Source organism: Camponotus vicinus, unplaced genomic scaffold (genome assembly GCF_025532165.1).
Source record: "Camponotus vicinus isolate PSW18456_S1 unplaced genomic scaffold, iyCamVici1.0 SCAF_12, whole genome shotgun sequence".
NCBI lineage: Eukaryota > Metazoa > Arthropoda > Insecta > Hymenoptera > Formicidae > Camponotus > Camponotus vicinus.
Window position 1 is genome coordinate 10444670 of NW_028141948.1, and position 16977 is coordinate 10461646.

The window sequence follows — 16977 nt, forward strand, 5'->3', positions numbered from 1 at the left end:
TTATTTATATTTAAATAAGAGAGAATTAAAGAAGAAGATTTTTAAATTAAAGCTATAATCTTGTAAAGGTGTAAGCTTTTATAAAGTTATAAGAGAATTATTAGTAATGTTTTTTAAAATTTATAGAATTATTTTATTAATCTGCTATTATTATATGCATCGAATATAAAATTCAATGTATACAATAATTTTTGAAATATTAATTATTTTGAACGCTGCTACATTGGAATCTTCTTTTGTATGTTATAGATCGATGTAACAACCCTGATGTTCTGAGAGGAGGAGCAGGCCTAGGAGAGGCATCCTGCACCGGCGGAACAACCTGATGGTGAATATTATTATTTATATATTAATTGTTATAAATCATTAACTTGTTATAAACGAACAATAATTCGATCTTATTATTTAATTGAATTAAAGAGAAAGATTTTTGTAAAAGTCATATAAAATTTTCTATTTAAAAAATGGTTTCAAAAATTTATAAAATTTTTCCATACGTGTTTATCTGCTTATTATTTTACATATCGAATATAAAATTCCACGCGATAAAAATTTTTTTAAATATTGGTTGCATTTTGTGAGCATTATTATAAATGATTTTTATATTTGTATGTTACAGACAACTAGCTTCAATAACAACAACTCCGCTGTTGCGCATCGGTGTCGGTGAGTGAGAAAAACTTTTATTTAACTTTAAGGTAACGGATTCGTAGAGATTGCAGATGTAGATGTAGATTGTAGATTGTAGATAAATCCGTTGCCTTAAAATGGATGAGCTAGGATGGATTAAATTAAATAAATTAAATAAAGTAATTAAATTAAATTAATTAAATTAAATTAAATAATTTTAATAAGTTTTTTCAAACTTATGCTTTGCATCTATCGTAAAAATATATTGAAATATTAATTAAAAAGAAAAAAGAGATCAAGAAAAGATTTTTTTGTAAAGATTTTGTCTAATTTATTAAATAAAGGACACGCATTAACAATTATCAATTTTATCAATTTTTGATGCTAATTTATTCTTATAATAAGCACTTATCTTCTAATTGCTCATAGCTCATCCATCGTAGAATTTGTTTGTAGATATTGTTTTTAAACTTTATTTTAACTTAATATAAAGCCAAATGATTAATTAATTAAATAATTTGTAATCTGATAAATACACACATTAATTTTATATTTTATTATAAAATATAATTTATAGAAATTTGTAAAAATTTGTAGTAATTTGGCTTTATTTCAGTTAAAATAAAGTTATATTCAATATTTAACGAACGATCGTGAAAACGAACGATCGTTACTAAATGAGCGTAAATATTTCACGCTCTTTTGCCGGTAATTATCCGGCAAAAGAAGGAGTAATTATCTCCTTCTTCGATCTCTGATTAGAGATCGAGAAAGAAAGTGGCCAGGATCAACGAAAGGTAGGTTCAACTGGCCTGAAGAATATGGTTAGGGTACGCGGTTAGGGCACGCGGTTAGGGCACGTGACTAAAATATATACATGATTAGGTGAGGTGATGATTAGAGATAGGTTCCTCAAATCTCGAATAATTTTAGTTAATCAGAAAGTAGGGTTGTTAAAATCATTAGAATTCTTCTATTAATATTAGGGTTGTTAGGGCTCTTAAGATCATTAGAATTCTGTAATAGTAGGATTGTTAGAGCTATTAAAATTATTAGAATCCTTTAATAGTAGGGTTGTTAGGGCTATTAAGTAAGATTCATTCTTTCTTTTAATATTCCAATAATCCTAGGGGTAAATTAAAATTATTTTCATTAAGTTGAATTTATTTTTAAAAACGTTGTAAAAATAAATATAACATGTTTTAAAAGTGAAATTTAAATTATCAAAATTATCTTCAGGAATATTAAAGAAATAGCATAATTATTAACGTTTAAGAAATCTTAACATGTTATATTTTATTTCAAAACTTAAAAATATATGTGTATTAAATCAAATATAATATTAAATCCAAATGTTAATGCTATCAATATCAAATTATTGTATCGATGTTATTAAATATTTGAATAAATCGAATATTATTATTTGATATTGATAGCATCATAAATTTGTAAATTGTAAATTATAAATAGTTATAATTGTATTTTAATTATAATCTAACATTGATATTTTAATTGTAAAATACAATACAATTATGACTATAATTATATTATATGAAATTGTATTTACGATTGTAAATTCTTATGTAAATTACACGAAAAATTATCGAAAGTATACGTATAATGATTACATAATAGTAGTTAATAGTAATTAACATAATAGTAATTCATTAAATTAAAGTATTTGTTTCTGAAGTATATATTTTTGGAATATTCATAAAAGAGTAACTGTTTGTAGTTTCATGTCAAAGAGTCATTAATAAATTCGGAAAATTTTTATATAAAATGTAAAAATTCGATGCTAAATTAATGATTAAATATAAGCATTATAAAATTTGACGGACGCCTTCGTTACAGAATCGCGAGTCAATTATTATAAATTTAATGATATGCTTTCCGTTAGCTTTATTTATTTATGAATTCCATATCGCGCGGAACTGAATATTCTTAAAATAAATTATTAAATTATGATTGCGAAAATACCGTGTTTTTTCCGCGTTCTCTTCGCGTCCTTATACAAGATTATCATTTTAACAGAAGAATTTTATCGCTGTCCTTCTCGTCAGATAATATTCCTAAATATTGCTAATTAAATATAAAGAAATGTGGAATAAGAGAGTGAAGATTCGATATGATAAGTCAACGATTAAATATTAGCTTCACAAAATTTAATGATCATCTTCGATATTATTGAATCGCGAGTTAATTATTATGAATTTAATAATTTGTTTTTTCAGTTATATTTGTATTTACGAGTTTTTTTTTTCGTACCGGAAAATATTCATAAATAAATTAATAAATTACCGTTGCGAAAACACCGTGTTTTTCCCGCATTCTTTTCACGTTCTTAGACGAGATTGTCATTTTAATAAAAGAGTTATCGTTGTTCCTTTCGTTAGATAAACGTTAATGAAAGTTGCGTGGCTCGTACCGAGGAGTCGAAACGATTTTCATTATGGAGAATTATTTCTCATCGGTTCTTGTAAGATCCATTCGCGACGTCTAGTTCGGTGCCCTGTTAAAAATTGGGAATTTTTATTGTAAAAATGGAATTAATCCCGGTTTTTCCTGGCAATTTCCGAAAGCAATGATTTCGGTAGTAATACAACGACGAACGCCCTACGCTTCTTTAAAATCGAATTAATTTAAATAATATATATTTAGATGTGAGAGAAATGCATCTATTCTTTTCTTCGTTAAAAATGTTCTGTCATTATTAGGATTGGTATTATTATTATTTAATGCCAGAGATTTAATAATAGATAAAATATAGATATAGCGTTGTGTATAAATTTTTATCTTTCAAGTAATTTCATATTGTAATTTTATTAACATTTGGATAAAAATGATTACGAACGAATATATTTCATTAATTATTAATTAATTATCTCATTTGAAAAATTATTTCTAGGTACTGGGGATATTAATATTAGTTTTTAGTTTCTTTTAAGAAACTATTTGCAGGTACTGGACATCGCCATTTTAGAATTAGTTTTTAGATATATACCATTTTATATATATGTATAATTAAATACATGCACAAATTAACGTATCCAAAATATTTTTATAATTTTTATTAATATGATATATTATATATACGCGAAATTATATATGAATGTTACATAAAATGTGCGAATACTTAAAAATTTAGAGACGAATCGAATGGGTACCCCTATATCAGTAAGATATTGATTAAAAAAAAAAAATTATTAATTTAAACGTTATAAAAATAAGAATCTAGAGAATTAATCTAGAATTAATTATATATTTAAAATTATTTCATTTATTTTATTTTGCACACTATTCGAATTGAAATTTTTTAAATCTTGCTGTTATCGGGTTCAATTCGTCTCGCGCGCGCAAACGGTACCCCAAATTATGTGTTCGCACATTTAACACAAACTCCAATGATGCATGTATTTTATTATTTATAAATATAATCGTTCGTAATCACATTTCTATAAAAAAAATCGTTATATCCATTTAATTTTCAATGAAGAAATATATTTCTTAGTAATGGAAGAACATGTTTTCTGACGTGCATATCAATTTCCTGAATTGAACATAATGACGAGGGATAATTGTCGTTGATTTATTACTGAAATCATTGCTATTGGGAATAGTCCGGAAGATCCGGGATTCGTTCCCTCCTACAGTGAATTCCCGATGTTCAATGGATCACTTAACTTTTCTTCGCAGATTGATCTTGCGAAATCTGATGTAGAAACAAGATGTTAATCGTTCTCCATTTTTAAGATCGCTCCTCTTTTTATCGGATATTAACGGTGTCACTCGCGTATCTGCATTTGAATATTTTGAATATTATCGATTTATTTATTCGTCGTGTTTTATCGCGAATTTTAAATCGCGATTTATCTTATAATAATTCGCAAATATATCGGTCGGTGAATTGTATATTCGCAAACATTACAAACCTCAAATGTTTGTCGAAACATCTTCGATTTTCTATATTTACGTGATAATAATTATATCGCGCACGTGTCTATTGAGAGCTTCGATTATTATATTATAAAAATTATACGTATCGCGATCAAATATTCCGCATATTATCGACTTATTTATTCGTCGCGGTTTCTCGTGGATTTTAAATCGCGAATTATTTTATAATTTAATCGTTGACTTATACATTGAAGCTTTGTTTATCTTTCCACGTCTTTGAATATTGTTTTTAATAGTTCGTGCAAAATGCTGGTAGTGTAAATATTTTTTTCTATAATTTAAAAGACGATCGATAATTATATTAATGAAAATCATTCGTTCCGTTATTTTCTATTAAACGTGGCCACAACGCGATTTTTAATTATATTTTAAAACTTATAGAGCTCATTTCTTCTTATTCAGCTAATCATGCGAGAAATAGGATATGTATTTTATTCTCAATCGTGAAATTCGTATAAAGTCGCGTATATATTAATCGCAAATAAATCGGACAGTGAATTTTATGTTCATAAACAATACGGATCACAAATGTTTGTTAAAATATCTTCGTCTGTCAACATTTGTGTGATAATAATTATATCGCACGCGTGTTTATTGATTCGATTATTATATTATAAAAATTATGCGTATCTCGCAATTGAATATTCGATTATTGTCGATTTATTTATTTGTCGCGTTTTCTCGCGAATTTTAAATCGCAATTTATTTTGTAATTTAATCTTTGATTTACATCAAAGCTTGTTCTATCTTTCCACGTTTTAAATATTTCTTTTCATGGTCTGCACGAAATACGTCAATAATGCAAATACTTTGTTTTACAATCGAAGAAATGATCAATAATTTTATTAATGACTCTTTTGATCATGATTATTTACGTTTATACGTTATTTATATAAAACTAATTAAATTCTATTATTCTATGTCGATTATTAATAATAAATATCGCGTAATTAATCATCACTAATCAGTCTTGTCTGGTCTATGTAAAAATTTTTAGTAAATTTTATATTATACGTATACTTTGGACACTTTCGTGTAATAAATTTTATTTTCTATTAAGTTTAAAATTATAGTTTATATTAAATTTGTATTATATTTTGTAATACATATTTCTAATGCATTGTATTTTATATATTCTGCATTAAATTTTGTAATGTGTTTTTTATGTAATTGCAAATTAATTATAATTTACGTTGTATATATTATAATTATGTAATATATATTTTTTATATGTATTATATATTCTGTGTTTAAAAACTCTATTAAAAAAATAAATAAAAAAATTGTTCCTCCTCAATTTTTCCTCCCCTGTATCTCCGCTTTAACGAAGGCATTTGCCAGGTGAGGAGGTTTCAGTATTCTCATGAACCTGAGAGCTATGCCGGCAATAACATACGCCGATATTCATATAGTCTATTCTTATATTTAAAATCATTTGGACAACGTATGGGCACACATACATATACATATAGGTAAGTAATTTATAAAAATTATTTTTATAAAAATTATTATTTATCATATTTATATATTATTTTCAAAATAATGATTGTTATACTCTGGTGCTACCGGCATTTCGTGCACATAGCACGGAACAAAACCAGAAATTGTGCACATTATATATTACCCTCTAAGAACATTCATGGACATTGGCTTTGTAGTTCATGTCCACGTTTTCAATGTCCATAGAGGGAGTATCGCTTTCAGGGATCACCTAAAAACAGGCCATGACACAGTTCATCTTCTCTCTGCTGATACTAGACATCTCTGGTGACAGATTTTAGTACACTCGTATGGGAAGACAACCGCACTGAAATTGATCTCATGTTTCAAGATGGATTTTGTTTATTCTGCATACGATGTAGAAAAGTGTATTCAATGGATCCAGACGAATGCATTAAAGCAGGTTTGAAGCACATAGATATTTTTTAAAATAATAAAAACACAGTTAAAGATTTTCCTTAGAAGATTTAGTTTTATATATATAAAGATCGTCTTCTTTTCCTCTTGAATATAAGAATTGAGGTTATACGTAATGTCATTTGCTAAATAATCTTCCTTTTTTTCTTAATAAATATCTAGTTGCTTAATTTATTACAAACAATTTTCAGTAGACAATTATATTTGATACGACAAGTAATCTTAAAGACAATATATGTATATATATATATATATATATATATATATATATAATATTTTGAGATTGCTTATAAGTGACAGATAAAATTAAGTTAGTTGAGCTATTCATTTATGTATGTACATGTAAAAAGAATATAATACGAACAGTTATAATTATTAAAAGTAGTAAAAGAGTAAACATAAATTACTCTATTATTAAATAAATTGTTTATACGGGGTTATAATTTGTTTTGACAGGTATGTCTACAGTTCCCGGATAGTTTATTATCAGATTCTGTAGAAGTTGCGCTACATTTAGAAAAAAGTATAGGGCAGAAAGTATACATCTTGGGAGATACAACTTGTGGTAGCTGTTGCGTTGATGAAATAGCAGCTCAACACATTAATGCAGATGGTATAATACATTTTGGACATGCCTGCCTTAATCCTACCATTCGCTTGCCAGTTTTATACATTTTGCCAAAAAAGGAATTTGATACGACGAAACTTAGCAATGAATTTAAACGAGTCTTTTCAGATTGCTCAAAGAAAATTTTATTCTTCTATGATGTGGCATGTGCCCATAAAATTGGTAAATGTTCAAAATATTATAAAAGAAAAAAAGAAAATCACTCTCAAAGTTAATAGAAATATAATATATATTGTATATTAATTTTATATAATATTAATTATTTATATAATATTATAATATTAATTTTATCATTGTGTATTAATTTTACAGAGCATGTATATGATATATTGAAACCTGTATACAAGCATTTAATCTTGTCTAAATTAAATTGTACATCAAACGTGAAATATACTGATACAAACAGTGCCTCAATTGTCTTAGGCAGAAATTATACACTAGAAAATGGATATAATATAGAGGATTATGAAGGATTTTTTTGGGGAGAAGAAGGAAAAACATTCTCGGTATTAGCAATGAGTATACCTGTCAAAAGATGGTATTCTTTTGCAAATGGTGAAATTCATGAATTTGAAGCATTGAACACACCTTGGCTAAAACGAAGAAGATTTTTGATAGAAAAGTTGAAGGATGCCAAAGTTGTAGGAATTTTAGTGGCTACATTAGGCATTAAAGAATATTTGACAGCTATAAGCACAGTAAAGAGGATTCTCAAACAAAAAAATAAGAAATCTTATATTCTTAGCGTAGGAAAAATTAATCCTGCTAAACTTGCAAATTTCCCAGAGGTATGTATGTATCGAACTGTATAATGCAATAAAAAAAAGATGTTTAGTTTTTTTATATACAATTATATTAATATAGTTTTAATTTTTATTACAGATTGATGCTTTTGTTGTAATTACTTGTCCAGAGAACGAAGTATTTGACTCGAGAGATTTTTTAAAACCTATGCTTACACCATACGAAGTTGAATTGGCATTTAATAGTGCAAGGGAATTTTGCCTACAATATTTTATGGATTTTCGGCAGATATTACCTGGCGGTTCTCACTATGTCAATTTTAAACCATCAGTTGACTCGGATATTTCCCTTATTAATAGCAGTGTCAGAAACTGTGAGGATGATATTTCATGTACAGATCAAATGAATGCTTTGACAATTCGTTCATCAGGTAGCTATATATATCCGGTTTATTGAAAAAAATTTATTCAAAAACTTAAAGTACTCTAGAAAAAATACGATTCTCTAAAATTATCTTGTTTTTTTACAATTGATTCTTTACATTTTTATGCAAGTTTAATAGTTTGGACAAAAATGTAAAAAATCAATTGTATTTTAATAGTTTAATAGCTTTAAATAATTTTATAGCTACGTTACAATGATTAGCATAACAATTCTTTTATCAGGTACTATTGCAATTGGTAAAGCAGGAGCTCAATATCTACAAGAGAGATCCTGGAAGGGTGTTGAACAAAGATTAGGTGAAGATCCAGTGCAACCAGCAGAAATCGGTCGCACGGGACTAGCATGGGAGTATACGAATGAATCTTTAAAAATAGATGAACAGAATATAAATAAAATAGAATAAATATAATATTTCTAAAAATGCGCTAAAAAAAAGTATTTTTATTCCAAGTTTATAATGATAAATTCTGGGGAATTTTCTTTCGCTCATGTTGACGCACATGAATCGATGCACTTTTGGGTGCATTTAGTTTGACCAATCAAGATGAAGGAACAAAAATTTCTTCGGCCGCATTCAGCGGACTCAACTGCTAAATAGCAATTGAACATGATTGGTTTCTACTTTCAGATCCGACCAATCAGCATCGAATTACATCGAAAAATCTAGTAATGTTGCTCAACTGGAGTCTGCTGAATGCGGCCTTTATCTTGATTGGTCCAACAAGTATTTTTCGATGTCAAATAAGTGCACTTTCTTGAGAACTGTCCTAATCCTCTAGTGTCCCATGGTCATATGTCAAATCTCACGACGTCACGCGGCCAACTAGCAGAATATTCGTCGTAAGACGACAAGGAAAAATTGCAAGTTCGACTTCTGCTACCTGCGAAATAATGTTTCGTTGTTGAAAGATGTTGCGAATGTTTCAAGCACATTTCTTATTGTTGCACAAGTGGAGCTTCATCGTCGGGATCTTATTACTGTATGATGTATCACGACATGTGTCGCACGGGATCGAGACGATTAACCTCAAAAATGTTACCGATAACAAGGTCACGTTTGCGGTGACGGACAGTCCAAGTACTTTACATACCACGACAAATGTCAGTATTTCAGCAGAATTGTCTAGCACAGCGCGATTCGCTAACAGTACAAACATTATCGATAGTCACAACGCTAGTTCAACCTCCACCGTAAAACCTGTTACATCTGTAAATACACCTGTACACACTGATAATATTGTCAGCGATCGGACGACAGAGAAAATCGATACGGTATCGCCAAGTTTTGTCAACGATAAGAATGCAACGATCATCTCTATACCATCGCAGAGTCCAGATGTTGTCAACTCAACAAACACCAGCACAACCACCGTTGCTCCGGCGGAACCAGTTCTTCCCGACAAAGGTTCCGCTGAAGAAGAGCATAACAGCTCCATGTCCATATTCTTTGTATTGTGTGTCTTAGCACTAGGCATATTATTGATACATCTGATGCTGCAGACCAATTTCCGGTACCTTCCTGAATCAGTAGTGATTGTCTTCTTGGGAGCTGCGATTGGCATGATTATAAATCTTATGTCGCATCAGAATATAGCCAACTGGAGAAAAGAGGAGGCTTTCTCGCCGACCGCGTTTTTCCTGGTTCTGCTTCCGCCCATTATATTCGAATCGGGATATAATTTGCATAAGGGAAATTTCTTCCAAAACATTGGCAGTATTTTGGTATTTGCTATTTTTGGAACAGCTATCTCTGCGTTTGTCATCGGCGCCGGGATATATCTGCTAGGTTTGGCGCAAGTAGCGTACAAGCTCAGTTTCGTTGAGAGTTTTGCATTTGGATCATTAATATCAGCAGTAGATCCTGTTGCCACAGTTGCAATTTTTCATGCTCTTGATGTCGATCCAGTCTTGAATATGTTGGTTTTTGGAGAATCGATTCTGAATGATGCTATTTCCATTGTATTGACAACTTCTGTCTTGGAATCCAACAATGCGACAACAACCAGTGAAGCTATAATACTTGGCTTGAATCGATTTTGCCTCATGTTCTTTGCGTCAGCCGGAATTGGCGTTGTTTTTGCTTTAATAAGTGCATTACTGTTAAAGCATGTAGATCTGAGAAAGAATCCATCTTTAGAATTTGGCATAATGTTAGTGTTCACATATGCCCCATATGTTTTAGCAGAAGGCATACAATTGTCAGGTAAACATTTATTTTAAATATGTAATAAATTTCTTTATTATATAATTATTATTGCTCATTTGTTGTATAATATATTATTATTACAGGAATTATGGCAATTTTATTTAATGGAATAGTCATGTCACACTATACACATTTCAATTTATCAACTGTTACACAAATTACAATGCAGCAAACAATGCGAACTCTAGCCTTTATAGCTGAAACTTGTGTTTTTGCATACTTGGGATTAGCGTTATTTAGTTTTAGACATAGGGTAAATATGTCATACATATATGCTTATAATGAAATTTTTAAATTTGTTGTTTAAATCTCTTTCTGTTGTTTAATCTCTTTCTTGTTTTTTGACAGTTTGAGCCAGCATTAGTCGTTTGGTCCTTAATCTTGTGTCTGATTGGAAGAGCTGCCAACATCTTTCCACTGGCCTTACTCGTTAATCGTTTCCGCGAGCATCAAATCACGAAGAAAATGATGTTTATCATGTGGTTTAGCGGCTTGCGCGGTGCTATATCATATGCACTATCACTTCATTTAGATTTCAGTGATGAAACACGTCATGTTATTATAACAACGACGCTCATAATCGTATTATTTACGACCTTAATATTTGGAGGTTCTACTATGCCTCTGTTAAAATTCTTGAGAGCCGAAAAGAAACAGAAGAGTAATAGCAGAAGAAAGAAAAAGGATAAGGAAGTTTCATTGAGTAAAACTAGAGAATGGGTAATTAAAAAAAATTGTACAAATAATTTATGTACATTAGTTTTTTATATAAATAAACTAACAATAATATTTTTTTTCTTTTTTAGGGACAAACTATAGATTCTGAACACTTGTCGGAACTCACAGAGGAGGAAATGGAAGTATCTTTTCTACAATCGCGAATTCGTGGTTTTGCAAGATGGGATCTGAAATTTTTCATTCCGTTCTTTACAAGACGATTTACACAACAGGAGTTAAAAGACTGTAAATCACAGATGACAGATTTAACGAATCAATGGTACCAAGCTATCAGAATCAGTCCAATAGAATCGGATGAAGAGGCAACCACGGCATCGACCGCCCAATTAAACCTGAACATTAGTAAAACAGCCAAGGAACAATCACATGGAAAAGAGAAGAATGGGCGTCCTAGACACGGGTCTATATTAAGTATTTAATTTATTTTATGTGTGTGATGTGTGTCTTTAAATGTGCTGAATTACAGCATTTTTGCTTTTAAGTAAATTATTTGTAAATGGTATAGATACATATGTATTTAGAATATTTTTTTTATTTAATTTGCTATTTGTGCCTAAACCCTACTTTAGATGATCTATAATTGATTTACAATATTAAATATTGGCAGATTTTATAATTTTATGTATTGTGTTACACAGACACTATTTGAAGAGATACACAAAATACATATCAGGATACACACACACACACACACACACACACACATATTGAAATATATGACACTCAAAACTATAAGTAGATTTCTTGTCTTGATTCTGTCACAAATCGTAGATCATCTAAAATAGATTTAATATTAACTTGTTCATGTTTTACTAATCTGCTTCATTGATATGTTTCTATATTACAAAAAAATTTTACAATGTAAAATCTTATATATATGTTTTATGTAATTTGCATCATTACTTCTATAATTTGAGGGAAGAGATTAAATGAATAATTGTGGAAAGAGAAAACAGATAAAAGAATTATAGGATATTGTCATTTGCACAACAATTTCTATGCAATTATATTCTTTGCTATGATATTTGAGTGAAATTCTTCTAAAATGTTACTAACTCTCCTTTATTTTTGTGATTTGTTTTTTCTTACTTCTTCTCTTTGTATACATTTATAATAATAATAATAATCATTATATTGTTGCTTATTATAGCAAACAACAATTTGCAGTATTGTCCAATATGTTTGCTTTATTCAAAGCAGCTTGGTGATGGTGATATGCAAATTGATATCAAGATTTTAAAATATTAACAGAAATACTATTAATTTGCAGAACTGAGGAGGATTGGTCTGATTAATGTCCAACTTATTCCCACTAATGTTGCGAATTATGTTTACTTGCCTGTATTAAATTTTTCATATAATTTTTTTATTATATATTTGTTATGAATATGAATAGAAGAGAATATATTATTTACACATCTGATATTTTTATCGGTATTAGAGATACATGCAAATAACAGATTACTCTATTTGTTGATCTTGTTATTTATTTGTTAATCTTGTTATGTGAAATATTCAAAATAATTTTTAATCATAATAAAGAGATTATAATATGAAGTAAAAACAACGAAAAAAAAATCTGTTGCAGGAATATCTAACGATAGTCTAATGTATTATATATAGTATTATTTGATTTAATAATTTGTAACAATTGTAATTGTGATTTTAATAAGTCATAAGTTATTTAAACAACTTTGATAAAAAAATTAAGAATAGTACTTAGCAAATTGATTTAAATAATTGATAACACTTAATTATAATTATTCTCACAGAATTGTCGAATTGTATATTTGAGCTGTAAAGAAAAATACTTTTTTTTATGTATTACTATAATTGGGGAAAATTAATTACTAATGTGGCTATATGTGGCCTTGCCAAATACATTTAGATACGAATGGCGTTAAAAATAATTTTAAATTATGGTAATTGGACGAATATATGTATATATATATATGTGAATAGAATGAATATAATATAAATTAAAATTTAAAAAAAATCTGTTTTTTTAGTATGTGTATTTTTCTGTTATCTGCGATGGTATTATTGTAAAAGAATATAAATATTTGTCGTAAACACTTGCGAGCATGATTCGTTATCATATTCGTAGGTGGATATACGGTAAATATCTTATCTTTCTTTCTCGAGGCCGAACATTAACCCATTGTACAAGTTTCAGTAGTCTGAAAATCAGCTGACGAAAGATATAAACACAAGTATTGCATAGTGTACATTACTCTACTATAAAATGGAATACAATTTATGATTGTGCATTCGGCAGATAATACATCTTATTGACAAACGGAGAAATATTGACAACTATGCGCGACGAATTCTATCAAGTATTCTCACTCTTTTTTTTCTCGTTCAAAACGTGAACACATTATACTCTGTACTTTATAATATGATTATAATATGATTATAATTTTATTCAGGGACAATAAAGTGATATAATTTTGTGACATACATAATAAAAAAAAAATCTGTAATTCTCCTGATTGATTCCTGTTACTTTTTCTCTTCCTCGGACAATGGATGATGAATGAAAAGAGAACAATTTCTTTTGTTGCGAATTTATTTCTCATATTATATATATATCAATCTCTCTCGGGACGTGGGTGTACATGGTTGTCTGTGTTAATTTATTTTTTGCGGCAGGGCACATAACGGAGGCAGCGTCTAAACATCAAATCCACTTATTCGTTCAATTCGTTATCGCTATTTTATTATGTTCTAGAGTTCTTAACGCCTCGTATATGATCGTACATCGAGCGACTGGAGCACGAGACAATAGATTAGCGTTCGATGTCCTCTTAACTTCCTTTTCTGCAGTATTTTAATTCGTATAGATATCTGAAGAAATGAGCTTTAAATATCTTTTACAATTAAAAAGGAGAGAGAAATTTTAGTTAAATATTATAACAAATATGTATCAAAAAGAATTTGTTGTACATAATTATAAATAGATTAATTTAAAATAGAGACACGGTCTCTTATACAAAAGTAAATCGAAAGTAGTAAGACTATCTTTTTCTTTAATTTTTCAATCTTTAAATAGAATAATTTGATGCAATTAAATACCGAATAGAAAAAAAGTCGTTTTAATACGTTTCAATTTCTCTCATTCTGTCAAATCGAATATAATTAAATCGTATAATTAATTCGCCTATTAATTCTAAGAAATTAAGGACACGTGCACGAATGCTTCCTATTCCTTCGCATTTTGCAGACATATATGCAACTCGTGCGACGCAATCAGGCGAATTAATCGATCAATCAAGCGAACTTTTATCTCTCCGGTCCTCGTCTCGCGATTCGATCGCCCAGCTAGCAGTGACAAAGGGCATATTTTTATCGCGCTAATCTGGGATATTATCTAGGAGAGGACTGTGCACACAACAGAACGCCCTGCTTTCTTTGCTTTCCTTGTCCCGATGCTCCAGTCGTTTTTCTCATAACAGCCAGGTGTTTAGTCCGTTATTAACTTGCATGTCCCGTTTCGGCTCGATGGACTTCTAAAGATGATCGTCACATATCGCAGGCGCCTACACGCGCCTCTATCGATAGTATTTTACACCCTTATTAAAGGGTCCGTTGTGGGGGAGGGTCCTCGGGCTTACCGGCGAGCACAAAATTGGTTAAGCATGCAGAGTTAAATGGCTCTATAAACGCTACAGACCAGTATGACTATGTACCAATCAGTGAGATAATAATAATATTATCGTATGCGACTTACAGCGCGTCTCTTTTTCTCTCGCTCAACTCACAATGCGTCTTTCCGTGATCAATTATATTCCGATATATATATATATATATATATATATATATATATATATATATATAATCGCTGTACAGTTTATGTTGTGAGAGATCTACTCGGAAGGGTCTCTGGCATCCCCCCGGCGATCCGATCATCGTAGAATTCTAATTCACACACGCGAACGCTCTTCTAAAAATGTGCAAAACCCCGCGCCAGGTTTATCTCGCAATATTTACAGTATCTCGCGCGCGCGCTGCGACTTACATATAATAAAACTTGGTGTTTAATAGCAAAGCTTCTCTTTTTTTCTTTTTTTCCTCTCGTTGAATATCGAATGATTTCCGCTCTTGCCGTTCTCTCTCTCATTCTCTCTCTCTCATTGCATCCCCAAGACCATTTTCTTAAGATTAAAAGAGGAGATCGCACAATATTTTTCGACAAAGCGTACGTAACTTTTACGTCGACGTAATTTTTGCTCCTCGATCAAGGCCACATTCCTCGCATACTCGATTCGCACTTTAACGTTATGTGATACCGAGACTCGTCCACGAAGATTGGAACAGAGACGGATTTCCACAACGATAATGATTATTAATTAGGAACGACTCACACAATGGAGTTTCGCTGTGCGTTTAGCGTCATAATATATTTTATCAATCGTTTTTAAAACAGCAATCGATATCGCATCGAAGCTTGCGGTTGCAAAAAAAAATGTTGAGAAATTTATTTTACAAATGCACGTATTTGAGTTACTCGACTCTCACGATCCTCGTGCAGGATCTGTGCATTTCTCAGCCGAATGAGAATATTAATCGCTCTAATTCCAAAGTATTATAATTTATAAGTATTGGTGTATTGATACTCTCGAAATTTTTACAGTGCGATTAATATATCCGATTGAACGAATCTGTTTCGCTCGAAATAATATTTAGAATCTACCGAGGAACACGGAGTCCTTGGTAAATTTCAATATTGGGTCCCTGTATATTATGTACCATTTCCCCTTTCATCCGATCATCCCTTTATCATCCATATTCGTGAATCTTACATTTATATATATATAAATATATATATATTTCTATATATATTTGTATATATTATGCGCGAGAAATCTGTTTATCGCAAAAAAAAAAAAAAAAAAGAAACGGAGCGCTTCGAGGGGGCTATTTGTCTTTCATTTCTCTCTATCTAATTCGCACAAATAAAATTATGTACTCGAAAAGTCGGAAGAGGAATTAAAGGGAGGGGATATCTTGTACATCAAGAACTATACACAGTTTACTTGTTGTTAATTTCCTCCTAACTATATATATCCTAACGCCAAGCAGCGAGTCACACCTACCTACGTAAGTTATCGTTTTTTAATAGATTCATGTTTTTATGTATATATCTATATTTATATTTATAGAGCACTAGAAATATTAATATATATATGTATGATACATATGATATATTAATATGCGAAACTGTTATGATCAGTGTGAACGATCTTCAAATGCGATGACGCACGGACAACACAGTATTTATTGAGCTTCCATTGATCCTAACGACGGTCGACGCGATTTCGATACCTATATTGATTCGTCTAATAAAGTCATTAATTCTAGGCAATGAGTTCTGCGTTAATAATTTTTTGTAGAATATCGATTCACGAAAGAGTGTATTCTTATTAACGTGCTTTACGATTGATACTTCTCTCTGTAATCTTTTAATCCGAAATATATATATATAAATTTTGCCAAAAAAGTCAATGTTATAAATATGTGAAAATTAATCCCAATTTTCATGTTTATGACTGTTATTTATGTAAAATTTTCTTTTTGATTCTTGATAACAATTTTGTCCGTTTTTTTGAAAAATGATAGTGAAATAATGAAGCAAAATTGAATCTTTTTGTGGATGTCTCGATATAAAATATTAGTTTATATAACTGTTCCATTTATATAGTTCTTAATC

General features: G+C 29.9%; 2 protein-coding genes across 4 annotated transcripts; both read left to right on the forward strand.

The window, feature by feature from the left end:
• Window positions 1-6327: 6327 nt before the first annotated feature.
• On the forward strand, window positions 6328-8731 carry Dph2 (Diphthamide biosynthesis 2). Of its 2 annotated transcripts, XM_083083962.1 has the most exons (6): window positions 6328-6490; window positions 6961-7117; window positions 7241-7294; window positions 7445-7920; window positions 8015-8306; window positions 8542-8731. In XM_083083962.1, exons 1-6 carry the CDS (start codon window positions 6419-6421, stop codon window positions 8721-8723), a joined length of 1233 nt encoding a protein of 410 aa, XP_082940088.1. In that variant the 5' UTR covers window positions 6328-6418; the 3' UTR covers window positions 8724-8731. The 2 variants fall into 2 exon arrangements, with proteins under 2 accessions (XP_082940088.1, XP_082940087.1); XM_083083961.1 differs by having other exon boundaries at window positions 6961-7294.
• A 355-nt stretch (window positions 8732-9086) lies between these two features.
• Window positions 9087-13725, forward strand: Nhe1 (Na[+]/H[+] hydrogen exchanger 1). Of its 2 annotated transcripts, none has more exons than XM_083083955.1 (5): window positions 9087-10523; window positions 10610-10779; window positions 10875-11246; window positions 11333-11675; window positions 12535-13725. In XM_083083955.1, exons 1-5 carry the CDS (start codon window positions 9230-9232, stop codon window positions 12648-12650), a joined length of 2295 nt encoding a protein of 764 aa, XP_082940081.1. In that variant the 5' UTR covers window positions 9087-9229; the 3' UTR covers window positions 12651-13725. The 2 variants fall into 2 exon arrangements, with proteins under 2 accessions (XP_082940081.1, XP_082940082.1); XM_083083956.1 differs by having other exon boundaries at window positions 9090-10523; window positions 11333-11664; window positions 12535-13724.
• The last annotated feature ends 3252 nt before the right edge of the window (window positions 13726-16977 follow it).

Excerpts from the sequence above, each read along its gene's own strand:
- Nhe1 (XM_083083955.1), top strand. The coding sequence starts at position 9,230 with ATGTTGCGAATGTTTCAAGCACATTTCTTATTGTTGCACAAGTGGAGC. Across the intron at positions 11,247-11,332 it reads TGAGTAAAACTAGAGAATGG|GGACAAACTATAGATTCTGA; the intron begins GTAATTAAAAAA and ends TTTCTTTTTTAG. Across the intron at positions 11,676-12,534 it reads TAGACACGGGTCTATATTAA|AACTGAGGAGGATTGGTCTG; the intron begins GTATTTAATTTA and ends ATTAATTTGCAG.
- Dph2 (XM_083083961.1), top strand. The coding sequence starts at position 6,419 with ATGGATTTTGTTTATTCTGCATACGATGTAGAAAAGTGTATTCAATGG. Across the intron at positions 7,295-7,444 it reads GGCATGTGCCCATAAAATTG|AGCATGTATATGATATATTG; the intron begins GTAAATGTTCAA and ends TTAATTTTACAG. Across the intron at positions 8,307-8,541 it reads TTTGACAATTCGTTCATCAG|GTACTATTGCAATTGGTAAA; the intron begins GTAGCTATATAT and ends TTCTTTTATCAG.